The sequence below is a fragment of the Saimiri boliviensis genome, chromosome 6 (genome assembly GCF_048565385.1).
Source record: "Saimiri boliviensis isolate mSaiBol1 chromosome 6, mSaiBol1.pri, whole genome shotgun sequence".
NCBI classification, from domain to species: Eukaryota; Metazoa; Chordata; class Mammalia; order Primates; family Cebidae; genus Saimiri; species Saimiri boliviensis.
The window spans coordinates 127686422-127710156 of NC_133454.1; the positions used below are offsets into that span (position 1 = coordinate 127686422).

Sequence of the window (23735 nt, forward strand, 5' to 3'; positions counted from 1 at the left end):
TGTGGCAGACGTTGCTAACCAATCGTGGCATTCATGCTTTCCTGCCGAGCCTGTGCTTGGCAGCAGAATCCTTCAACACAGAGGCCGGCACGGCGGCAGCAACCCACCCTTTGGCACTGTAGGTGTGGGGGAAACTCCTTGGACTTGACCTTCAGGATCCCGGTGGGACATGTGAATGAATGTGGGGCAGCTGGGCGCTCTCTAGAGCTGAAGGGGCCACTCTGTACCATAAGCAGCTTTGTCCTGAGTGCAGTTGGGACTTGTGGCTGAGCGTGGTTATAGTTCCTATGTGGCCCAGGCACCAGGAAGGCAGGCTGTTTGTAGATGGCGGGGCAGCCACACCGCAGAGCTGGTCTGTATCATATGGATGACCATGGTATGTCTAAGAAGGCAGAGTCCCTGTGAGGTCCACAGGTGCTTGCACAGCTCCAAGCCACCTTGAGGATTGCCTTTGCCCACCCAGCCCTGAGTTCCCTTCCCCTGTTCTATCCTGCTGCCACCCCAAGCCAGCCTCATTGGGAGCCCGTTGGATGGCAGGTGTAGATGTTACCTGCTTCTCTCTGGGGAGCAGGGTTATCGGGCTTCTCAAGAGGTCTTGGGGCTGGGTGTGGTGGCTCATGCCTGTAATCCCAGCATTTGGGAAGGCCGAAGCAGGCAAATCATGAAGTCAAAAGATCAAGACCATCCTGGCCAACATAGTGAAACCTCGTCTCTAGTAAAAATACAAAAATTAGCTGGGTGTGGTGGTGGGTACCTGTAGTCCCAGCTACTCAGGAGGCTGAGGCAGGAGAATCACTTGAACCTGGGAGGCGGAGGTTGCTGTGAGCTGAGATTGCATTACTACACTCCAGCCTGGCAACAGAGCCAGAGTCTGTCTCAAAATAAAAAAGCTCCTGGCAGCCTGCAGTGGTGACACCATCGTGGTCACAGCAGCCCTCAGAGAACAGGGCCCTGTCTGTTCCTGGCAGGCTCTGTGCTGCCCCTCCTGGATTCCCTGCCCCAGCTCCAGGCCCCTTGGGGGAGGTATCGTGTGTCCGTCGTTTCGCAGATGAGTCCTGGAGAGCTCACCCTGGCAGTGGCCAGCGAGGCCGGCAGCAGAGGGAGGGGGGTGCATCTTCGACAGGACACGCCGACCCGGTCTGGGTCTCATGGGTAGTGGGAGCCGAGGGGACTGCCCTGTGTCTGTGGGGTGGCTCAGCCGAGCCTCGAAGCCACCTGACCCCCCGTCCCTTCCCCGCCAGGCATCGCATGTGGCAAGTCCGTGATGAGCTCTGTGAGCCTGATGGGGGGCCGGGGCGGGGTGCCCCTCTACGACCGGAACCACGTCACAGGGGCCTCGTCCAGCAGCTCATCCAGCACGAAGGCCACGCTCTACCCGCCGGTGAGTGGCGGGGCTGGGGAGGGGTAGGGCGGGATGTGGCTGTGGGCCCCTCCCACTGTCAGTGCCGGCCGGAAGAGGCTTCTCGGGTTCTTGGGGGCTGTCCTCCCCACCCCCTCCCCCCCGCCGCCTCTGAGGCATGCTTGCTTGCTTCTCTCTCCACAAACATTCTGCTTTCTTCTTTAATGACATTGTTGTCTGTGGGTACTCTGAAAACCACACAAAAATATAAAGAGCTGAAATCTCACACGAATCCACCTCCTGGAATGGCTGTGGGGCCACATCAGCATCCAGGTGGCCGCCTGTTGCACACGGCCAGCCCAGTGATGGCCGCCTGCACCAGGCCCGTCTGCCCTCTGTGAGCTTCCCCTCGGCGTGCCCGCCACAAACCCCCAGTTCTCCCAGCCAGGAAAATGGCTGGATGGTTTTGTGCAGGGCAGACACACAGGGTGATTTTCGTGGCTAAAATCCTTCCCGGAGCTTCCAGCAGGCTGAGGGGCTGGCTCTCGCTGAGGCACAGCCTGCAAGTGAAGTGAGTATGAAGAGGATAAACTGTCGGCGCCTTCCAGCATCCATGGGGCCGGCTGGGGAGGACAGGGTGCCAGGGCAAGCTTGGCGCCTGGATGTGAACCCCTGTGTGTTGACACGCTTTGAATGCTTTTCATCTCTTCCACAATCCAGCTCCTGCAGCTGTTTGCCCCTAAGGTAAAGCCAGCCCCCTCCACTTCCTCTGGGGCCTTGCCAGGGCGCCCCACCTCGCCGGGGCTGGTTCCTCCTGCCCTTACTGAGTGTCCCTCACATATGGGGTCTTCTCTTCTTTGTTTCTTTCTTTTTTTGGGGGGGACAGGGTCTCACTCTGTCACTCTGGCTGGAGTGCAGTGGCGCACTCCAGTCTTGATCTAGGCTCAAGCGATCCTCCCACCTCAGCCCCCAGGTAGCTAGGACTGCGTGCATGCGTCCCCATGCCCAGCTAATGTTGACATTTTTTGCAGAGACAAAGTTTCACTCTGTTGCCTAGGCTGGTCTCAAATTCCTGGCCTCCAGCAATCCTCGCGCCTCAGCCTCCCAAGGTGTTAGGATTCCATGCGTGAGCCTGGCCTGGGGTGTTGTCTTTTTTGTTTATTTCATTTTTACTTCTTTTGTGGGGTGTTTTCTTATTGCACCTGACTGTGGTGGGCCCTGGGAAGGAAGGAGCAGAAGAGGGTTATCCTTGGATTCCTGGACAGGAACTAAGTCTTCTGGAGGCTCCAGGGCCTGGCTGTGTTTGGGGACAAAGGGAGCTGGGAGCCAGCAGCCGAGAGTTTAAACTTCGTCCCTGCTCCTGCTGCTGCAACACCACCTAACCAGCCAGGAGCGCCAGAAACCCAAGCACGGCCCCGGGCACACAGCAGGAGGCTCAGGAAGTGGGATTCGCCTTTCCTCTTCTCCCTTGGGAGCTGGGAGGAGCTTATCAGGCAATAAGAGATGGCACTGAGCAGCCAGCTATTTTTTAAAATCACTTGATTGTTTAACCATGCAACTCGCCCACTTCAAAAAGTGTATGATTCAGTGGGTTTTAGGATATTCACAGATGTGTGCAACCCTCACCACGGTTAATTTTAGAACATTTTCCTACCCGTAAAAGAAACTCTGCATGAAGCCAGCTATTTTTAAATTGGCAAAGTTAGGCTGGGCGTGGTGGCTTATGCCTGGAATCCCAGCACTTTGGGAGGCTGGAGTGGGCAGATCATGAGGTCAAGAGATCGTGTCCTGGCCAACATGGTGAAACCCCGTCTCTGCTGAAAACACAGGAATTAGCCAGGCATGGTGGCGGGCGCTTGTAGTCCCAGCTATTCGGGAGGCTGAGGCAGGAGAATTGCTTGAACCCAGGAGACGGAGGTTACAGTGAGCCTAGATAGTGCCACTGCACTCCAGCCTGGCGACAGAGCGAGACTCGTATGTCTCAAAAAAAAAAAAAAAAAAAATTAGCAAAGTTATTTTGCATCTGTTAAATATATGTTCATGGCACAAAATTCAAATGGTACAGAAGAACCTGCAGTCCAGAGGGACCCCTGCCCCCATGACCCCAAGCAGGACGCCCCGGCAGGCCTGACCTCCGTCCCCCCAGGAGTAATCTGTGCATATGCAAGCACACAAGAGCGTGGACTTTGTTTTCCCAGCAAAGAGATAACTGTAGATTTACGTGCAGCTGTGAGAAACAGCACAGACCCATTTATCCCCCGCCCAGTTTACCACCGCGCTACCATCTTGCATGACTTCCGTGCCTGTCATAAGCAAGACACTGATACGATCTTTTGACCTGATTCAGATGGACATAGGTGTTTTTTGTTTGTTTTTGAGACATGGTCCCCCTCCCTCACCCAGTGGGAGCGCAGTGGCACAATCACAGCTCACTGCACCCTCAAACTCCTGGGCTCCAGCGATTCTCCTGCCTCAGCCCCGCAGGTCGTGGTCGTTGGGACTGCAGGTGTGCCCCACCGTGCCGGGCTGCTCTTTAAATTTTTTTGTGGAGACGAGGTCTCACTATATTGCCTAGGCTGGTCTTGAACTCTAAAGCTAAAGTGATCCTCCTGTCTCAGCCTCCCAGAGTGTTAGGATTACAGGCGTGTGCCACTGTGCCCAGCTGACACACATGTTTTCGTAAGCCCGAGACAGCATCAGAATAGTCAGCGCTGAGCCTTGGCTTTTGCTCCTAACAATATATAAAGGCAAAGGCTGGTGTTACGCTGGATGCAGTGGCTCATGCCTGTAATCCCAGCACTTTGGGAGGCTCCAGGTGGGCGGATCATGAGGTCAGGAGATGGAGACTATCCTGGCCAACATGGTGAAACCTTTCTCTACTTTTAAAAAAAAAAAAAAAAAGGCAAAAATTAGCCGGGCGTGGTGGCGCATGCCTGTAGTCCCAGCTACTTGGGAGGCTGAGACAGGAGACTCGCTTGAACCTGGGAGGCGAAGGTTGCAGTGAGCCAGGATTGCACCACTGCACTCCAGCTTGGCAGCAGAGAAAGACTCGTCTCAAAAAAAAAAAAAAAAAAAAAAAAGGCTGGCCTTCTGAGTATTTCGGGGGCTCCCAGCTGCCCCGTGCACCCTGCCTAGAGCTCTGCCTGAACTCGTCTCCCGGTGGTGATGCTGTTGTTTCCCCCATTTTGCAGCAAGGAGGCCGAGGAACTGAGTGTTACCCGCTGGCCTGAGTCGTCGGGTCGGTAGGCGGTGGGGCCAGGCTGGCCAGCTCACGACCACCTTTTCCTCTACTTCCCCCGCAGCCTGAAGTTTGTTCTGCTTCGAGGGCAGAGCTGTCACATTCTTGGTGGCCGAACAGCACTCCTTGTGAGGCGTGGCTGGGGTGCCTCTGGAGGCCATCAGGGTCCCCTCTCCTGCTGTGGTGGAGCCTCGGCCATTTGAACTGCTCTTGCCAAGTGGCCCTCTGAAGGGGACAGTCCGTCTTTTCTCAGCAGAAGGCCACACTGGCTCATGCCTGTAATCCCAGCACTTTGGTAGGCCTAGGCGGGTAGATCATGAGGTCAGGAGTTCGAGACCAGCCTGGCCAACATGATGAAACCCCGTCTCTACTAAAAACACAAAAATTAGCCGGGCATGGTGGCGCATGCCTGTAATCCCAGAGGTTGTAGTGAGCTGAGATCATGCCATTGCACTCCAGCCTGGGCGACAGAGAGAGACTCTTTATCTCAGAAAAAAAAAAAAAAAAAAAAAAAAAAAAAAAAAAAAATGCAGGAATAGCAGATGGGCTGAGGTGGAGCCTCCCCACCCCCCACCTGGCCCGAGATCCCGTCCTCGTTGAAGAGAACATGGCCGGGGTCACTGGACATCTGAGACGCTGCCGCAGCGCTGTTCGGGTGGATCTTGCCAGAAGTCTGCCCAGTGCAGATTTGGACAGAATCTCACACTTTGCCTTGGGATGTAGGAGAGAAACCAGGTCTGGTCAAGTTCATGGGAAGAGGCGGGAACAGACCCCATAGGCTGGGGCATGGGCCGCTGCGGGAAGCCCTCTCTGCTGCCTCCCTATCTGGTTTCTTCTTTGAAACACCCCCCAAAATGCCCCCAGGCTTGCGCCCTCCCGATGTTGGGGTTAAATCCTGAGGAATCCCTAGGCTGGCTCTCTGGGCCAAGGAGGACCCTTCCCAGAAAGAACAGGGCCCAGTGCTCCTTTCTAAAGGGTAGGGGAAGGGCCTGGGCACTCCCCATAGGCTACCTGCCAGCCATCAGGATAGCAGGCCTTCGCGAGCCCATTTCATCACTGTATTTCATTATTTTATTTTTATTTATTTGTCTTTGAGACAAAGAGTCCTGATCTCTCGCCTAGGCTGGAGTGCAGTGGTGGAATCTCAACTCACTGCAGCCTCCGGCTCCTAGGTTCAAGGGATTCTCCCACCTCAGCCTCCCATGTAGCTCGGATTACAGGTGCCTGCCACCACGCCCGGCTAGTTTTTGTATTTTTAGTAGAGACGGGATTTCACCATGTTGGCCAGGCTGGTCTCAAACTCCTGACCTCAAGTGATCTGCCCACCTTGGCCTCCCAAAGTGCTGGGTCGAGCCCGTTTTAAAGATGAAACTGAGGCTGAGACAGGTGAAGTCCCTCCCCAGGGATCCTGCTGCAGCCGAAGGTGGTAAAACGGGACTTCACCCAGGTTTGTCTGGTGTGAAAGGCTGTGCTCTCGTACCACACCGGGGACCAGGGAGAACGGAGTCCCTCAGGGCGTAACTGACAGTTCCGTTAGGAGCTCGGACCTGGCCGAATGCTTTCCAGGATGGCCTCGGGAGATCCACCTAAGCCCCGCGCCCTTTGGGAAGCTGCACGTTGGGTTGGGGTGCCGTCAACGGCACTTGCTGGAAGGTGCAGACCTGTGTGGGTGTCGGGGCCCTTCTTCCCTTTGTAGGGCTGGTTGTGTGCTGCCTGGCCCCGGAGGGCGAGTTCTCATGGTGGATTTGTCTACTCTCCCGGTTTTGGGGCTCGTGTCAGTGCAGGCCCTTGTGAAAGGCGTGCCTGTGTCTGGAGTGGGGCTGTGGCCCCTCCCTCAGCATGACGACCTCTGTGCCTGGGTCAGGGCTTCAGCAGGGACGTAGAGCCCCCAAGTGTTCGGAACAAGGGCGTGACTGCAGGAGCTGGAGTGTGCGCAACGGAGGGAGGAGGGGCGGGAGGAAGGGTCAGAAGGACAGTTCCTGGGAGGGTCCCTGAGGAGCCTGGTGAGGTGCTCACTGGTGTGAGGGACTCTCAGGGCCCGTGGGGACATCTCCCACTGCTGGGGGGGCTGGCTGAAGTCCCATCTCTGCCTTCACAACTCAGCATCTGGTCACAAGTCACTCAGGAGTGGGGCAGGCATCTGGGGTCAAAAGTGCCGGGGCTTCCTTTGCCTCTCATCACGATGACCTTCGGGGCAGGTGGCGGCTGCTGCTGCTGCCCCTCCTGTCCCCAAGATTCGCCAACTGGCCAGAGAAAGGGGTCCCAGGAAGCGGGGTGCCAGACGTCCTCCCTGCAAGAAAAGCCCGAGGGGTGTGGGAAGGAAGAAGAAAAGGAAGGAGGGAAGGAGGGAGAGAGGGAGGGAAGGAAGGAGGGAAGGAGGGAGGGAGGGGAGGGGAGGAGGGAAGGAGAGAGGGAGGGGAGGAAGGAGGGAAGGAGAGAGGGAGAGAGGGAGGGAAGGAGGGAAGGAGAGAGGGAGGGAAGGAGGGAGGGAAGGAGAGAGGAAGAATGAAGGAAGGAAGAACAGAGGGAAGGAAGAAAAGGAGGGAAGGAAGCAAGAAAGGAAGGAGGGGGGAAAGGGGAGGAGGAAGGAGGAGGGAGGGCCCGGGGTCACCCTGGCTTGGCTGTCCTCAGATCCTGAACCCACCGCCCTCCCCGGCCACGGACCCCTCACTGTACAACATGGACATGTTCTACTCTTCAAACATTCCGGCCACCGCGAGACCGTACAGGTAGGACGTCCCCCCACAGCCTTCCATGGCCCTTGGGTTCCTGCCAGCCTGTGGTGGTGCCGTGTCCCCATGCCACTGGTGACGGGTTCATGGGCCGGTGCCAGGCCCAGCCCCGCCTCCCTCTGCTCTGCCAACCACAGTAGGCTGCCTCCCCAGCCGACCCAGCAGGGCCTGCATGTTGGGTTCAGAAACCCACAGAACCCCACATTCTGAGCTGCTCTTCAGGAGGCACCTGTGGGGAGCTGGGACATGCCTGTGGCACCCTGGGCCCTGAACGATGCCACAGGGGCATTCCCACCCACCCAACGTCCCACTGCAGGGAGGCCGAGGCACAGGGGCCGAGGGCTTGGGCTCCAGGGTCTTACTGTGTGTTTGAGTCCAGCTGTGTGACTCTGGCCGTCGAGATGCCCCCTCGGTGGTTTGGGACCCCCAGTCATGTGACATCACCAGGACGGTCCAGGCTGCTCACTTGTCACGGTGGCCTGTTTGAGCCCGGGAAACCCATTTCATTATTTTATTTTTATTTATTTGTCTTTGAGACAAAGAGTCTCAAAGGCTGCTCAGCCCGATACCAGTCCCTGAGCTGCCCATGCTGGGGTCACAGGCCCCACCTCCCTGGGTGAGGAGGGGGCACCTGAGTGTGTGCAGTGGGACCCAGGTGCACTGGTCTCTGCAGGAGCTGAATGAGAGCCTGGGAGGGGCAGGGTGAGCCTCCTGACCTTTAACCCACTGGTGCCAGCCAACATGGCCCACCCGCCAGCTGCACTGGGCCCCAGCCCCAGGGGTGATGGGGTGGGATGGGGTGGGCCTGGGGCAGGCCACCTCTGGACCATGCATCCTTACTGCTTGGGGCCTTGGAGCAGCAGGGCCTCCTGAGTGTGGTGCCGCCTGCCACCTAGTGGCCATTTCTATGAACTCCCAGGCCTGGCTGGGGAGCCAGAACTCTAGCCCCCATTTCCATCCCCCTGTGGGTCCCGCCACCTCCCTGCTCAAGAAGCTGCAGTGGCTCCCTGATGCCACAGTAGTATGTCAGACTGTCACAGTCTGTCCCAGCAGCCTCACAGAACACTGTCTCCAGAACTGTCACATCCACACTGGGCAGGCCGGTCTGGCCAGGCCCCGGCCCACCTCCTGCCTGTGCTCATGCTGTCCTGCCCCACGGCGGAGACCTCTTCCCTCCGCGTCAGACCTCGCAGCAGCTGGGCCCCCAGAGGAGTATCCTGCTGCACGTTTCTCAACACCCAGTGTTACCTTCTGCAAGCCCTGTGACAGGACCGGGGCTCCCAAACACACCGCGGTTCCCATCCTGGGCTCACATAGCTGCAGGCAGGGTTTCTGGGCCCCGGCTGGGTGCAGGCAGCCGCCAGGGGGACAGAAGACATCTCCCGAGTCAGGTTGCTTGATCTCGGGAAGGGAGCATTCCAGGCCCCTCGGCTGCCGTGGTAGTCTGTTCTCACGCTGTGAGTAAAGACACACCCGAGACTGGGTAATGATAAAGGAAAGGGGTTTAATGGACTCAGTTCCACACGGCTCGGGAGGCCTCACGATCATGGTAGGAGGCAAGGAGGAGCAAGTCACATCTTACACGGCCCCTTGGAAGGGAGAGAATGAGAACCAAGCTAAAGAGGTTTCTCCTTATGAAACCATCAGATCTCGTGAGACTTACTCACTCCCACGAGAGCAGTACGGGAGAAACCGCCCCCGTGTTTCAAGTAGCTTGCACTGGGTCCTTCCCACAACACATGGGAATTATGGGGGTACAATTCAAGATGAGATCTGGGTGGGGACACAGCCAGACCACACCAGTTGCCAGCCTTTACAGTAGCAACGTTGCAGGGAACAGTTGTCCAGTCCCCTATTCTGTCTGGCACTGTTTCTAGCACTTTCCAGGCAGAATCTCATGTATCTGTCACAAGCCTCTTTTGAAATGTTTACTTGTTTACTGTTTTGTCACCTGCTTTTCTTTTTTTTTTCTTTTTGAGACCGAGTCTTGCTCTGTTACCCAGGCTAGAGTGCAATGGCGGGATCTCAGCTCACTGAAATCTCTGCCTCCTGGTTCAAGCGATTCTCCCTCCTCAGCTTCCCGAATAGCTGGGATTACAGGCACGCACCGCCACACCCGGCTTATTTTTGTAGGGGTTTCACCTTGTTGGTCAGGCTGGTCTCAAACTCCTGACCTCATGATCCTCATGTCTCAGCCTCCCAAAGTGCTGGGATTACGGGCATGAGCCACCGTGCCCGCTTTTATCAGTGAGAAGCTAAAGCTCCGAGAGGCGAAGCAGGCTCCGGGCCAAGGTCAGCTAGCAGGCTCTGGAGGCCTTGTTCTCCTCAGAGGCAGCCTTGCCAGGGCCCAGGCTTGGCAGGCTACAGAGCAGGTACAGGCATGCCTATGGTAGAGGTAGGGCTGTTGAGGCCCAGAGAGGGTAAGTGGTGAGCCCAAGCCACACAGCAGGATGGGTCCAGAGTCAGGCCTGCCTCTTCTGGAGCGGGCAGTGGACAGGCCTTTCCCATTCACAGCCCTGGGCCCCTGTGCCCACCGGGGCGATGTGCCTCCTGCACCCACTCCTCTGCGTGTGTCCCTTCCAGGCCTTACATCATTCGAGGAATGGCGCCCCCGACAACGCCCTGCAGCACCGACGTGTGTGACAGCGACTACAGTGCCAGCCGCTGGAAGGCCAGCAAGTACTACCTGGATTTGAACTCAGACTCAGACCCCTACCCGCCCCCACCCACGCCCCACAGCCAGTACCTGTCGGCGGAGGACAGCTGCCCGCCCTCGCCCGCCACCGAGAGGAGCTACTTCCACCTCTTCCCGCCCCCTCCGTCCCCCTGCACGGACTCATCCTGACCTCAGCCGGGCCACCCGGCTTCTCTGTGCCCCTGTAAATAGTTTTAAATATGAACAAAGAAAAAATATATTTTATGATTTAAAAAAAATAAATATAATTGGGATTTTAAAAACATGAGAAATGTGAACAGTGATGGGGGTGGGCAGGGCTGGGAGAACTTTGTACAGTGGAGAAATATTTATAAACTTAATTTTTTAAAACAGAACTGCCATTCTTTCGTGCCCGTGTGCATTTGAGTTGCGTGTCCCCGTGGAGCGAATGCTGACCCCTGGACACCACGAGTCCTCCCCGTCTGGCTCCAGCAGTGAAGGGCTGGGACCTCAGGCAGAGGCTGACGTCTCCCTGGAACGCATCTCTGACCTGCAGGCCGGGCTGGCTTTATGTGTGTGTGACCTGTGCCATCGGAATGGGCCCTGGTTTTAATCGTGCTGTGCTGTTTGTCTTACTCAGATTTTTTGTAATTTTTTTTTTTTTGAGACGTCTCTCTCAGTCACCCAGGCTGGGGTGCAGTGGCGCGATCTCTGCTCACTGCAACTTCTGCTCCCTGGGTTCAAGGGTTCTCCTACCTCAGCTTCCTGAGTAGCTGGGACTACAGGCGTGTGACACCACGCCTGGCTACATTTTTGTGTTTTTAGTAGAGATAGGGTTTCACCATGTTAGCCAGGATGGTCTTGATCTCCTGACCTCGTGATCCGCCCACCTTAGCCTCCCAAAGTGCTGGGACTAACGCGTAAGCCACCGCGCCTGGCCAGATTCTTAGTAGTTTTTAAGAAGGGGACCTTGCCTTCATTTTTCACTGGGCCCTCTCTGCAAAATCTATACCTGGGTTCTGGGCTATTTCTGAGCCTGTGCTGGCTTCCACCTGACCTCCGGTGTGCCAGCCTGGGGCTGCTGCTGCTCCTGAGGGCGAGGGGCCCCGTGACTGCATGCTGACCCCGCTGGATGGGGCTGCTGAGCCCACTCTGCCACGCTGCACTTGCCCTAGGCAGGGAGGGAGTCCCCTGGTCCTCACAGGGACACTCAGCAAGCCATGCCTGACGCCCTGCAGTGCTGGCGAAGACAGACATAGCCTGGTCACTGCCCCTGCAGGGTCCCCCGTCTGTGGAAGAAGACAGTAATCTAGGCATTTTCGGTGAGGAAGCTGAGCTGTCCCCCTGGTGTCCTGAAAGCCAGGCAGAAACAACTGTCTTCAGAGGGAAGGGAGAAAATGCCCATCACAGCAGCGGAGAAGGGCCTGCCTCCACTCAGCATGTGCGAGGGAAGTCAGAGAACACCCAAGCTTGTTGCTGGGTGACAGCGCATTTCATAATCAAAGTACAGACTGGGCTCCGTGGCTCACGCCTGTAATCCTAGCGTTTTGGGAGGCCAAGGCAGGTGGATCACTTGAGGTCGGGAGTTTGAGACCAGCCTGGCCAACATGGCAAGACCCTGTCTCTACCAAGATATAAAAACTAGCCTGGTGTGGTGGCGAGTACCTGTGGTCCCAGCTACTCGGGAGGCTGAGGTGGGGGAATCACCTGAGCCCAGGAAGTCGAGGCTGTGGTGAGCCATGACTGCACGCCTGCACTCCAGCTGGGTAACAGGAGTGAGACTGCCTCAAAAAAAAAAAAAAAAAAAAAAAAAAAAAGACCAGAGCAGAAATGAAATTGAAATGAAGGAAACAATACAAAAATCAATCACACGAAACATTGTTTTTTTTTGAAAACAAACAAAATCAAACTTTTATCCAGACCACAAGAAAAAGACCCAACAGAGATGAAAAAGGAAGCATGACCACCGATACTGCAGAAATTCAAAGGATCGTTAGAGGCGACTCTGCACAACAATATGCTAACAAACTGGAAAACCCAGAAGAAATGGGTCAATTCCTAGACACATACAACCTATCAAGATCAAACCATGGGCTGGGCACAGTGGCTCACCCCTATAATCCTAGCATTTTGGGAGGCCGAGGCGGGCAGATTACTTGAGGTCAGGCGTTTGAGACAAGCCTGGCCAACATGGTGAAAACCCATCTCTTCTAAAAAATATATAAAAACTGGCCAGGCGCGGTGGCTCACGCCTGTAATCCCAACACATTGGGAGGCTGAGGTGGGCGGATCACCTGAGGTCAGGAGTTCAAGACCAGCCTGCCCAACATGGCAAAGCCCCGTATCTACTAAAAATACAAAAAATTAGCTGGGTGTGATGGCATGCGCCTGTAATCCCAGCTACTCGGGAGGCTGAGGCAGGAGAAACGCTTGAACCCGGGAGGTGGAGTTGCACTGAGCCCAGCCTGGGTGACAAGAGTGAAACTTCATCTCAAAAAAATTAAAATAACAAAAACTTGAGCAGACCAGTAACAAGTAACTCGATAAAAGCTGTAGTAATATGTTTCCCAGCAAAGAAAGCCCAAGAGCCAATGGCTTCACTGCTGAATTTTACCAAACGTTTAAGAGGAACTACTACCAATCGTACTCAAACTGTTCTGAAAAACAGAGGCGGGAATACTTTCAAACACATTCTACACGGCCAGTATTATCCTGATACCCAAGCTAGACAAAGACACATTACAACAATTACGGGCCAATGTCTCAGGAACACCGATGTAAAAATTCTCAACAAAACACTAGCAAACTGAATTAACACATTAAAAAGATTTTTCAGGCCAGGCGCGGTGGCTCAAGCCTGTAATCCCAGCACTTTGGGAGGCCGAGGCGGGTGGATCACGAGGTCGAGAGATCGAGACCATCCTGGTCAACATGGTGAAACCCTGTCTCTACTAAAAACACAAAAAATTAGCTGGGCATGGTGGTGCGTGCCTGTAATCCCAGCTACTCAGGAGGCTGAGGCAGGAGAATTGCCTGAACCCAGGAGGCGGAGGTTGCGGTGAGCCGAGATCGCGCCATTGCACTCCAGCCTGGGTAACAAGAGCGAAACTCCGTCTCAAAAAAAAAAAAAAAAAAAAAAAGATTTTTCATCATGACCAAGTGGGATTTATCCCAGGGATATGAGGATGGTTCAACATCCACGATATCAATTGATAGGATCCGTCATATCAACAGAATGAAGGACAAAAACCATATGATAATTTCAAATGAAGCTAAAAAAGCATTAGATAAAATTCAGCATCACTTCGTGATAAAAGCCCTCCAACACTGGGTCTAGAAGGAACATACCTCAACACAATAAAAGCCACATATGGCAGACCTACAGCTAATATCGTAGCGGATGGGGAAACCACAAAAGCCTCTCCTCTAAGATAGAGAACACGCCAAGGATGCCTTTTCACCAGTTGTTCAACATAGTACTAGAAGTCTCAGCTAGAGCAATCAGACCAGAGGGAGAAATAGAGGGCAGCCAAATCATAAAGAAAGGGCCGGGCCAGGTGGCTCACGCCTGCAATTCCAGCACTTTGGGAGGCCAAGGCAGGCGGATCACCTGAGGTCAGGAGTTCAAGAGAAGCCTGGCCAACATGGTGAAACCCCGTCGCTACGAAAATACAAAAATTAGCCGAGTGTGGTGGCACACACCTGTCATCTCAGCTACTCAGGAGGTTGAGGCAGGAGAATAGCTTGAACCCGGGAGGCAGAATTGCAGTGAGCTGAGACTACACACTGCACTCCACCCTGGGCCACAGAGGGAGACTCCATCTCAAAAAAAAAAAAAAAAAAAAGAAGGCCGGGCGCGGTGGCTCAAGCCTGTAATCCCAGCACTTTGGGAGGCCGAGGCGGGTGGATCACGAGGTCGAGAGATCGAGACCATCCTGGTCAACATGGTGAAACCCCGTCTCTACTAAAAATACAAAAAACTAGCTGGGCGTGGTGGCCTGTGCCTGTAATCCCAGCTACTCAGGAGGCTGAGGCAGGAGAATTGCCTGAGCCCAGGAGGCGGAGGTTGCGGTGAGCCGAGATCGCGCCATTGCACTCCAGCCTGGGTGACAAGAGCGAAACTCCGTCTCAAAAAAAAAAAAAAAGAGAGAGATTCTGTCATCTGTAACAAAGCAACAACATGAATGGGACTGGAGGTTATGATGTTAAGTGAAGCCAGGCACAGAAAGACAGACTTCACGTGTTCTCATTTATTTGTGGGAGCCAATTTTTTTTCTTTTGAAATGGAGTCTCACTCTGTCATCCAGGCTGGAGTGCCATGGTGTGATCTCGGCTCACCGCAACCTCCGCCTCCCAGGTTCAAGCGATTCTCCTGCCTCAGCCTCCTAAGTAGTTGGGATTACAAGCACCCACCACTGTGCCCAGCTAAGTTTTGTATTTTTAGTAGAGATGGGATTTTGCCATGTTGGCCAGGCTGGTTTCAGACTCCCGACCTCAGTTGATCCGCCTGCTGAGGCTTCCCAAAGTACTGGGTCTACAGGCCTGAGCCACTGCACCTGCCTCTTTTTTTTTTTTTTTTTTGACACGGAGTCTCTCTCTGTCACTCAGGCTAGAATGCGACAGTGTGATCTCAGCTCACTGCAACCTCACTTTCTAGGTTCAAACAATTCTCCTGCCTCAGCCTCCCAAGTAGCTGGGACTAAGGTGTGGGCCACCATGGCCAGCTAATTTTTTGTATTTTTTGTAGAGACAGGTTTTCACCATGCCGACCAGGCTGGTCTCGAACTCCTCATCTCGTGATCCACACCCCTTGACCTCCCAAAGTGCTGGGATTACAGGTGTGAGCCACTGTACCTCGCCTCTTTTATTTTTGGACAGATGTGGCCGGTTCAGGAGACCCAGCTTCCTTTGGCTGTTGTTACCTCTGTTTGCACTGCCAGCCCCCTTGGTCAAGGATTCAATTTTGGGGTCCCGCTGGGAGACCAGGAGACTCACTCCAGGTACTTCTTCCAGGTCTTTGTATTTTTTTTTTCCCCCGAGAAGGAGTCTTGCTTGGTTGCCCAGGCTGGAGGGCAGTGGCGAGATCTTTGCTCACTGCAACCCCCACCTCCCGGGTTCAAGCGAGTCTCCTGCCTCGTCCCCTGAGTAGCTGGGATTACAGGCTCATACAGCCACACCCAGCTAACTCTTGTATTTTTCGTAGAGATGGGGTTTCACCATGTTGCCTAGGCTGGTCTTGATTTCCTGACCTCGTGACCCACCCGCCTTGGCCTCCCAAAGTGCTGGGATTATAGGTGTGAGCCACCTTGCCTAGTTGGGGATCTAAAAATTGAAATTAATTGAACTCATGGAGATAGATGGTTAACAGAGGCTGGGAGAGTAGTGGGTTTGGGGGGTGAGGTGGAGCGGGGATGGTTGTTAATGGTATAGTTGGATAGAATGAAGAAGATCCGTATTTGGTGGCACAGTGTGGTGACTGCAGTCAACAATAATTTATTGTACAGTTAAGAAGAGATAAAGAGTATCGTTACTGATTTTTTTGTAGCAGAAAGACAGGATAAATGCTTGAGGTGATGGTTACATCATTTCCCGTTGTGATTATTACACACTATATGCCTGTATCAAAACACCTCGGCGTCTTGGTGAGATGTCTACAAAAGACACTGGCTCTGGCAGGGCACAGTAGCTCACGCCTGTAATCCCAGCACTTTGGGAGGCCAAGGCAGGTGGGTCCCGAGGTCAGGAGATAAGACCATCCTGTCTAGCCTGGTGAAACCCCATCTCTACCAAAAATACAAAAATTAGCTGGGTGTGGTGGCACGCGCCTGTAGTCCCAGCTACTCAGGAGGCTGAGGCAGGAGAATCACTTGAACCTTGGAGGCGGAGGTTGCAGTGAGCCGAGATTGTGCCACTGCGCTCCAGCCTGGGGGACAGAGCGAGACTTGTCTCAAAAAAACAAAACAAGACATGGAAGAAGTGCCTGGGGTGAGTCTCCTGGCCTCCCACTGGAACCCTAAAATTGAACCCTTGACCAAGGGGGCTGGAAATGCAGACAGAGGTGACAACGGCCAAGGGAGGCTGGGAGCCTTTCCTGCCCAGGCAGTCAGCTAGGGAGAGAGGAGCTCACTGGCCTGCTGCCTACTCTCTGCCAAGTACATCCTTCAGTAAGTGCCTGCAGCGGGCACAGTGCCTGCCTTGATGCCACTTACTTGCCCGCTGGGAGACCCAGAGATCAGTCAGGTGTGGCTCCTCCCCTGTAGTTGCTCCAAATCCGGGGATACAGGGCGGTTCCCAAACCACAGGGAAGGCATTGTTCTTTTTTTTTTTTTTTTTTTTTTTTTTTGAGACGGAGTTTCGCTCTTGTTACCCAGGCTGGAGTGCAATGGCACGATCTCGGCTCACCGCAACCTCCGCCTCCTGGGTTCAGGCAATTCTCCTGCCTCAGCCTCCTGAGTAGCTGGGATTATAGGCACGCGCCACCATGCCCAGCTAATTTTTAGTATTTTTAGTAGAGACGGGGTTTCACCATGTTGACCAGGATGGTCTCGATCTCTTGACCTTGTGATCCACCCGCCTCGGCCTCCCAAAGTGCTGGGATTACAGGCTTGAGCCACCGCGCCCGGCCGGCATTGTTCTAAGATACTCTAGATCCCAGAGGGGTGTCGTGTTCAAAGGGGAAGGCAGAGGGGGGCTTCTTGGAGGAGGTGGTGTCAGAGGTGTGTCTTAAGGAGGGGTGAGGTTAAACTGGCTTATTTAAACTTCACAGCAGTCCAGCCAGGTAGGTGGTGTATCGGAGCGAACTGAGGCTTGGGTACAAAGAAGCAAAGGCAACATTTTTTTTTTTTTTTTGACATCCACTTAATCATTTCTTTATCCAGTAAGTATTACTAACTGGCCACAGGTGCTACTCAATGCGGCCAAAAAGGCATGCACCTTCTCTCCAAACCCTCTCAGCTCTGCAGTGACAGCTACTGCACCCCTCACTGAGCCCTGAGGGGTCGCTGGTATTGGTGGGCTCCCTTCCCACCAACCTGAGCAGAGAGGGGCCCCTTGCTCAGCTCAGCCCTCCTCCAAGCCCTCATTCCAGAACGGATGTTCCTGCCTGCCCCGGAGCACGGAGGCAGCACCCTCCTGGCAGTCCCACAAAGTCCATGTGCCAGTCTGGCTGTTGCTACTGCCGGGAGGCCACTCTGGGAGGTCTTGTTCCCGAGAAATGCGGGTGGTCAGGATGGTGGCTGGGGCATGGAGTCCACTCAGCCCCCGTGAGGTTCTTTCTCCTGGGCCACTCAGCTGGCAGCATCCAGACCCCCTGGTTGGGCCACACCCTCAGATGCCACCGGGGAATCCCCTCTCTGGCCCCTTTTCTGTGGTCCTCTCCCAGAGTCCCACGCCCTGATCTCTGTCTCCATCCAAATGTCCTCTTCCGTCTCTCCCCAGAGGCTTGATGGCAGCCCCAGTGAGCAGCCCAGCGGTGGCTTTTTCTTTCTCACAACCCACGGGCTCCCAACCATCCTTTATAGGAAGGGAAATATCCACTTCCCTTCCCAACCGGGATTGAATCTTAATGCACTGAAGAAGAGGAAGAAAAGCAGAAGAGCCGTTTCCGCATTGAAATGGGCCAAGCCCTCAGATCCCACAAGAGCCCCCAGCTGGCCTCTCCCGTCCAGCCTCAATACACTTGACCTGACCCGGCCTGGGCTCCTGGACACCAGCCAAGCCCTTCCTGGCATGTCCTCTGCTGGGCAGCCCGGCTCCAGCCCAGGATCAGTGCCAGCCTGGGATGGACTGTGCCCTGGTGACGTAACAAAAGGAAAGACAATGTGGCATTTTTCCCATCAAGCTGAATTTCTTGTTTTTGTTTGTTTGTTTGTTTGCTGTTTGTTTTTTTGAGAGCGAGTTTAGCTCTTCCACCCAGGCTTGAGTGAAGTGGTGTGATCTCAGCTCACTGCAACCTCCACCCCCGAGTTCAGGAGATTCTCCTGCCTCAGCCTCCCTAGTAGCAGAGATTACAGACGCCTGCCACCACACCCAGCTAATTTTTGTATTTTTAGCAGACATGGGGCTTCTCTATGTCTGCCAGGCTGGTCTTGAACTCCTGACCTCAGGTGATCCGCCCACTTCGGCCTCCCAAGCGCTGGGACTACAGGCGTGAGCCACCACGCCCGACCTGAACTTCTTTGATTTAAGGTCTTCTTCATTCAGAGTTAGTTTTTCTTGTGTCAGTATACATGTGTGTTACAATGTCCTTTCTTTTACAAAATTATGATCATAGTAAATATTCTTTTTTCTTAAATCATTACTTGACAGAATTAAAATTTGGGGCTAGGCACAGTGGCTCATGCTTGTAATTCCCAGCACTTTGGGAGGCCAAGGCGGGTGGACCACCTGAGGTCAGGAGTTTGAGACCACCCTGGCCAACATGGCAAAACCCTGTCTCTACTAAAAAAACAAAATTAGCTGGGTGTGGTGGCTGGTGCCTATATTCCCAGCTACTGGGGAGGCTGAGGCAGGAGAACTGCTGGAACCCGGGAGGCGGAGACTGCAGTGAGCCGGGACCGCACCAAACTCCAGCCGGGGCAACAAAGTGAGACTCCATCTAAAAAATAAGAAAATAAACAAAAAACAAATGAATTAATTAAAATTTGGCAGCTCTGAGTCTGTTCCCAAAACGTAAGGCATGATAGCCAGGTGATGTGCACGTGGGCATGCAGCCTGCTCTTCTCTCTGCTTTTTTTTTTTTTGAGACGGAGTTTCGCTCTTGTTACCCAGGCTGGAGTGCAACGGTGTGATCTCGGCTCACCGCAACCTCCGCCTCCTGGGTTCAGGCAATTCTCTTGCCTCAGCCTCCCGAGTAGCTGGGATTACAGGCACGCGCCACCATGCCCAGCTAATTTTTTGTATTTTCAGTAGAGACGGGGTTTCACCATGTTGACCAGGATGGTCTCGATCTCTCGACCTCGTGATTCACCCGCCTCGGCCTCCCAAAGTGCTGGGATTATAGGCGTGAGCCACCGCGCCCGGCCTTCTCTCTGCTTTTGAATGTTTGAAACTATTCACTTACATGTGTGTTTTAAAAATAATTTACTTTTAATTTTTGTGGGTACATAGCAGGTATATATATTCACGGGGTTGTTTTTTAAAAAAGTCTAGATGGGGCCGGGTGTGGTGGCTCACGCCTGTAATCCTAGCACTTTGGGAGGCCGAGGTGGGTGGATCACCTGAGGTCAGGAGTTCAAGACCAGCCTGGCCATCAGGGTGAAACCCCATCTTAAAAAAAAAATATATATATATATATATATATACACACACACACACACACATTTATCCATATATATATATAAAGTCTAGATGGATTGAAAAGTTAAATGATAATATTAAACATCGAACTACAAAAGGATTAGGAGGAAAGACAGAAGGTGGTGATCTGTGAAATCCAGAAGTTTTAGGATAGAGAGGTCAATCTGTGTAGAATGCAAAGCTTCTAAGTCATTCCTCTGCTTAAAGCCTGTCAGTAGCTCCCCATGTCTCTCAGGACACAAGTTGAGCGCAGATTCCTCCTCCTCCAGGAAGTCCTCCCTGACTTCAACCTTAGGTTAGAAGCAAACCATAATTGGAGACCTTAGGGGTCCACTTACCATGGGCAAGGTATTATATTATTTCATTATAATGCGTACGGCCCTGTGACCCACCCCAGAGTCAGGGATGGAGGACCCTGGTGCAGATACTGGCAAATCCTTTGATGATGAGTATAGGGATGCAAGGGTTGGTGGGGGGCTGGGCCCTCCTTGGGCTCCCCAGCAAGGAAGGATGGATGGGAGCCCAACCCTGGCTGCTACCTCCTGCTCGTGACTCAGCCTCCCTGTCAGGCACCAGCCAGTCCCAGGGCTCTTAGTTTGGCTCTTCCCTGGGCTCCTTAGTCTGGCTCCGAGCCGTCCCTCTGGCCCTGTGCTACCCCTGGTGCTCTCTGCTCTTGCTCCCAGCTGTCCTTTCCAGAGTATAGCCACCCTTCTCCTGCCCGGAAGCTTTCCTTGGCTCCCATGGTCTGAGCATAAACCCAGGTTCCTCCGCCTGCTTCCAAAGCCTCCATGACTCCGTCTGGACCTGCTTCTGTGCTCTTGCCCAGGTCGGAGACTGCCCCCGGCTGCTTGCCATGGGGTGTGTTCCTTCCACTGTGCTGCCTCAGCCCCTCCTCCTGGCATGCCCACTCCTGCCCTGCCCACGAGATCGGCCTGTGTGTCCCCTCCCTAACCCGGCACCGACCACACCTCCCAGGCTGGCTTCTGTCTTGACCATTTCCTCCTCACCTCTGAGCAGCAGGATCAAGGTGAGAAACGCCTGCTCTGTAGCCACCCCAGAAGCACAGGACCCTCCACGGCGCAGGCACAGACTGCTAGGTACGCTTGTCCCTCTGTATCCGTGGGGGACTGCTTCTGGGACCCCCAAGGATTCTCAAGTCCCTTACATAAAATGGCTTAGTACAGTTCACAACAGAGATGTGTTCTGAGAAATGAATCGCTAGGCAATTTCATCCTTTGCAAACATCATAGGTGCACTTAGCACAAACCTAGATGGTCTAGTCTACTACACGCCTGGGCTCTGTGGGATCGCCTACAGCTCCTAGGCTATATATCCATACAGCATGTTACTGTGCTAAATACTGGAAGCAGCTGTGACACAATGGTAAATATTTGTGTATCTAAACATAGAAAATGTCCAGTATGGCCAGGTGCAGTGGCTCACGCCTGTAATCCCCGCACTTTGGGAGGCCGGGGTGGGCAGATCACCTGAGGTCAGCAGTTCAAGACCAGCTTGACCAACATGGCAAAGCCCCGTCTCTACTAAAAATACAAAAATTAGTGGGGCGTAGTGGCATGCGCCTATAATCCCAGCTACTTGGGAGGCTGAGATAGGGAGAAAGGCTGGAACCCAGGAGGCAAAGGTTGCAGTGAGTCGAGATGGCGCCATTGCACTCCAGCCTGGGCAACAGATTCCGTCTCAAAAAAAAAAAAAAAAAAGGTCCAGTGCAAATCTTCTGGCTGGGCATGGTGGCTCAAGCCTGTAATCCTCCCAGCACTTTGGGAGGCCGAGGCGGTCGGATCATGAGGTCAAGAGATCAAGACCATCCTGGCCAACATGGTGAAACCCTGTCTCTACTAAAAATACAAAAATTAGCTGGGCGTGGTGGTGTGTGCCTGTAGTCCCAGCTACTCAGGAGGCTAAGGCAGGAGAATTGCTTGAACCCGGAAGGCGGAGGTTGTAGTGAGCCAAGATTGTGCCATTGCACTCCAGCCTGGCTCCTGGCAACAGAGTGAGACTCTGTCTCAAAAAAAAAAAAAAAAAAAAAAACACAAACTTCTGAGACCACTGTCTTATATGTGGTCCATCACTGACGGAAACATTGTTACATGGCATATGACTGTATTTGCATGTACACATTCTCCCACTTATTATTTTTTTTGAGATGGAGTTTCAGTTCAGTTGCACAGGCTGGAGTGCAATGACATGACCTTGGCTCACTGCAACCTCTGCCTCTTGGTCAAATGATTCTCCTGCTTCAGCCCCCTGAGTAGATGGGATTACAGGTGCATGCCACCATGCCCAGCTAATTTTGTATTTTTAGTAGAGATGGGGTTTCTCCATGTTCGTCAGGCTGATCTTGAACTCCTAATTTCACGTGTCTGCCCACCTCTGCCTTCCAAAGTGGTGGGATTACAGGCGTGAGCCACGGCAACAGGCTTTTTTTTTTTTTTTCTTCAATGAGACAGGGTCTCACTAAATTGCCCAGGCTGGAGTGAGTGGCATAATCATGGCTTCACTGCAGCCTCAAAATCCTGGGCTCAAGTGACCCTCCCACCTCCCAGGTAGCTGGGACCACAGGTGTGTGCCACCATACCCAGCTAATTTTTTTTTTCTATAGAGATGGGGTGGTGGTCTCATCATTTTGTTTAGGTAGGTCTTGAACTCCCTGCCTCGACGGATCCTGCCACCTTGGCCTCCCAAAGTGCTGGAATTATAGGCGTGAGCCACTGCACTCGACCACCTCCTATATACTTTAGATTACTTATACCACCATACAACGTAAATGTCATGTAAATAGTTGTTCTCTCTGCGTGTGTGTGTGTGTGTGTGTGTGTGTTTTGAGTTGGTTGTTTCGGTCTTGTTGCCCAGGTTGGAGTGCATCTGGACTCACTGAAACCTTTGCCTCCTAGGTTCAAGCGATTCTCCTTCCTCAGCCTCGAGAGTAGCTGGGATTACAGGCGTTCACCACCACGCCTGGCTAACTTTTGTATTTTTAGTTGAGAACGTGTTTCGCCTTCTTGGCCAGGCTGGTCTTGAAATCCTGACCTCAGGTGATCTGCCCGGCTTGGCCTCCCAAACTGCTGGGATTACAGGCGTGAGACACCGCGACCGGCCCTCGTGTGGATTTTCATGGGACTCTTGAGAGGCGTCTTGAATCCATTTTGGAATAAGGCAGGTTATTAGCATGGGGCCTATCTATGAGCTGTCTTGGTGTCCCAGGCCGGGTCTTGGGACAGGGGTCCTGATGCCTGGGACCTCGGTCCTCCCTGGGAAGCACAAAGATGGCGGGGGACAGGGAGCTGGGGGAGCATTTAGAAGCTCCTGTGCACAGGGAAACCCTGTCTCTACAAAAAATTAAAAAATTAGCGGGGCCTAGTGGTGCGTGCCTGTGGTCCCAGTTACTCCGCAGGCTGAGGTGGGAGGATCGCTTGAGCCCAGGAGGTGGAGGCTGCAGTGAGTCACGATCATGCCACTGCACTCAAGCTTGGACAAGAGCAAGACCTTGTCTCAAAAGAGGATTCCAGGCCAGGCACGGTGGCTCACCCCTGTAATCCCTGCACTTTGGGAGGCTGAGGTGGGCGGATCACCTGAGGTCAGGAGTTCGAGATCAGACCAGCCTGGCCAACATGGCTAAACCCGGACTCTATCATAAATACAAAAATTAGCCAGGCATGGTGGTGGGCGCCTGTAATCCCAGCTACTCGGGAGGCCGAGACAGGAGAATTTCCTGAACCCGGGAGTCGGAGGTTGCAGTGACAAAACAAAATCCTTAAGTTCTTTTCTAAATCCTTTCTGCATTTGTCCTGGCGATAGGTCGTAGATAGGGAAATTCAGCGACCCCTCGCCTTGACCTCGCTTCCAGTACAGTCACCTCTTTCGAGGAAAGAGGGCGAGACAGGAGAGCCCCCTGATAAAATGTCACCGTCGACAACGCGGGTATCGATCTTGCAACCACTCACATGCTAACCGAACGCTTCGCAGCTCAAGCTAACTCCCGGGTCCGGCTCAGCTTCCGCAGCCGTCGCGCATTGTGGCTCACGTCATCACCGGTGTCCCCCGTCGCCTCCGCCCAGTCCGGCCAGCTCACCATCCCATTGGCTCCCTCGCGGCTCCGGCTCCACGGCCATGATTGGTTTAGCTCCATTTAGTTTTAAAAAGCACTGGCCACTCGGATTGGTGGTCTGAAGAGTCCGTCAAGCGGAGGCCCTGCTGTTGCTACAGCGTAGGGGGACCCAGCCAGGTTTCTCTCGGTTTCTGATTTGTTTCTCCGGCTCCGGGGTCCTAGAGGTTCCGGATCCGTCAAGTCCATGGGAAAAGAATGCGCCCCTCGAGCTTGACTGACGAGGTTTGCGAGCCAATCGGAATGTATTCGAGGGAGCCACTAGGCGATCCAATAGGTGGTAGGGGGCGGGAGAGAGGGGCCAATGAGGCTGGAGCTGGGGGCGGGGACAGGGCTGCGATTGGCTGCGA

The 23735-nt window shown here is 53.8% G+C and overlaps 1 protein-coding gene and 1 long non-coding RNA gene across 3 annotated transcripts in view; one reads left to right on the forward strand and one right to left on the reverse strand.

The window, feature by feature from the left end:
- LRP5 (LDL receptor related protein 5) overlaps nt 1-10360 on the forward strand; it is a 135465-nt gene extending 125105 nt beyond the window's left edge. For both annotated transcript variants that reach the window (XM_039471336.2, XM_010351921.3), the window contains exons 21-23: nt 1242-1381; nt 7209-7306; nt 9893-10360. In XM_039471336.2, the coding sequence (XP_039327270.1) occupies nt 1242-1381; nt 7209-7306; nt 9893-10154 (500 nt within the window). In that variant the 3' untranslated portion in view covers nt 10155-10360. The remainder of the gene's footprint in view (nt 1-1241; nt 1382-7208; nt 7307-9892) is intronic.
- Nucleotides 5639-23684, reverse strand: LOC120364673 (uncharacterized). The gene is made up of 3 exons (XR_005579845.2): nt 23225-23684; nt 7672-7788; nt 5639-6867 (listed from the first exon to the last, which is right to left on the reverse strand). It is a non-coding gene; the product is annotated as an uncharacterized LOC120364673 (long non-coding RNA).
- Nucleotides 23685-23735: the final 51 nt, after the last annotated feature.